General features: G+C 51.0%; 1 protein-coding gene across 1 annotated transcript in view; it reads left to right on the forward strand.

Moving 5' to 3' along the window:
- The first annotated feature begins 255 nt into the window (after window positions 1-255).
- The window catches only part of LOC125524815 (uncharacterized), a 2529-nt gene continuing 516 nt past the window's right edge, over window positions 256-2268 (forward strand). Inside the window, exon 1 of the mRNA XM_087535720.1 lies at window positions 256-2268. This exon is cut by the window's right edge and continues 516 nt beyond it. Within this exon, the coding sequence (XP_087391846.1) occupies window positions 699-2268 (1570 nt within the window). The 5' untranslated portion in view covers window positions 256-698.

Consider the following 2268-nt stretch of genomic DNA (forward strand, 5'->3'; position numbering starts at 1 on the left):
CTATCAACCAGATGAGATAGGGCTTTGAAAGGTCAGAGTCAGTCTCCTCGTTTTCTTTTAGGTCGTTTAGCAGTTCCCCAACTAGCTTTCTCCCCGAGAAAGCCTTCCTGAGATTCAAAGAAAAAGGTTTGAAGGTTGATCTCTGGGAGCAGTGATAGTTCGGAACCAGCAAAGGGAGGCTGAAAAGACGTAGTGCTAACGCACGCCCTGTAGTTTTGAAGCTAAAAAGACAGCAGCGAGCTCCGCGTAGAAAAGCGAAGCGAGCCGCGCTAGCGCGCTACTCTTCCTTTATGAGCGAGACTCTATCCAGATCTACTGATCTAAGAACTCCGCGAGCGAACTGAGCGAGCCATGAGGCGCCTATCGGCAAGGCTTGGAAAAGCCTTAAGTTTAGGCTCCCTTCCTTCACTGAACTGATTCACCCGGGTCCAAACCTGCTGAGCTAGCTAATTTTTCCTTTACGAGATCTCGGCTCTTCAGAATGATTGGAGAGAGCCCCGCCTCCTCTTGGTTGGTGCCGGGCCCGAGAGTGATGGGACTACTTCCTTAAAGAGCCTTTCGTTCGGGCCGGCAGGAGGGGCCCTGATCTATCAATTGAGGGAGCAAAAAACAGGCTTTGCTCCCCCTTTTTTAAATGAAGAAAGAAAGAAGGGTCGAAGTTTAGACCGCTCACAGTAGTTCTACCCATAGAAAAGATCATGAAAGAGGCGATCAGAATGGTACCCGAATCCATTTACGATCCCGAGTTTCCAGACACATCGCACTTCCGCTCGGGTCGAGGCTGCCACTCGGCCCTCAGACGGATCAAAGAAGAGTGGGGAACCTCTCGCTGGTTTTTGGAATTCGACATCAGGAAGTGTTTTCACACCATCGACCGACATCGATTCATCTCAATCTTGAAGGAAGAGATCGACGATTCCAAGTTCTTTTACCCCACTCAGAAAAAGTTTTCCGCCGGACGACTCGTAGGGGGTGAGAAGGGCCCTGACTCCATCCCAAACAGTGTACTACTATCAGCCCTACCAGGCAATATCTACCTACAAAAGCTCGATCAGGAGATAGGGAGGATTCGGCAGAAGCACGAAATTCCTCTTGTAGTGAAAATAAGATCGGTTCTATTAAGAATAGGTCGTCGTATTGATGACCAAGAAAAGTATGGAAAAGAAGCAAGCTTCAACGCTCCCCAAGACAACAGAGCCCTCATAGTGGGGAGGGTAAAGAGCATCCAACGCAAAGCGACCTTTCATTCCCTTGTTTCGTCGTGGCACACCCCCCCCCCCCACACAAGCACCCCCAGGCGAAGGGGAGACCAGAAAACGCCTTTCGTTTTCCCCCCTTCAGCGGCCCTAGCCGCCTTCCTTAACAAGCCCTCGAGCCTCCTTTGCGCCGCCTTCCTCATAGAAGCCGCTGGGTTGACCCCGAAGGCCGAATTCAATGGTAGAGAAGGCTTTAATAAGAATTTGGCCATGAGAGACCTTCTTAAGTATTGCAAAAGAAGGGGCCTGCTGATAGAGCTGGGCGGGGAGGCGATACTAGTTATCAGGTCAGAGAGAGGCCTGGCCCGTAAGCTGGCCCCCTTTAAAAGCCATTCCTTATTAATAAGGATTTGTTACGCGCGATATGCCGACGACTTACTACTGGGAATCGTGGGTGCCGTATTTCTTCTCATAGAAATACAAAAACGTATCACCCACTTCCTACAATCCAGTCTGAACCTTTGGGTAGGCTCCGCAGGATCAACAACCATAGCTGCACGGAGTACGGTAGAATTCCCCGGTACGGTCATTCGGGAAGTCCCCCCGAGGACGACTCCCATACAATTCTTGCGAGAGCTGGAGAAGCGTCTACGGGTAAAGCACCGTATCCATATAACTGCCTGCCACCTACGCTCCGCCATCCATTCCAAGTTTAGGGACCTAGGTTATAGTATCCCTATCAAAGAGCTGACGAAGGGGATGAGCGGAAGAGGTCGTCTACTAGACGCGGTTCAACTAGCGGAGACTCTTGGAAAAGATGGACTAAAAAGTCCCCAAGTTAGCGTATTATGGGGGACCGTCAAGCACATCCGGCAAAGATCGAGGGGGATCTCGTTGTTGCATAGCTCAGGTCAGAGCAAGGTGCCATCAGGCGTTCAACAGGCAGTCTCACGATCGGGCATGAGTGTCCTGAAGAAGAAATTGTATACTCCCTTTGGTCGGAAGGCAGCGGGGGAAGGAAGGGGACACTGGGCGGGATCTTTCAGCAGCGAATTCCCCATACAGATAGAGG

The sequence above is a fragment of the Triticum urartu genome, chromosome 7A, assembly GCF_056163025.1.
Source record: "Triticum urartu cultivar PI428250 chromosome 7A, HENAU_Tu73, whole genome shotgun sequence".
NCBI lineage: Eukaryota > Viridiplantae > Streptophyta > Magnoliopsida > Poales > Poaceae > Triticum > Triticum urartu.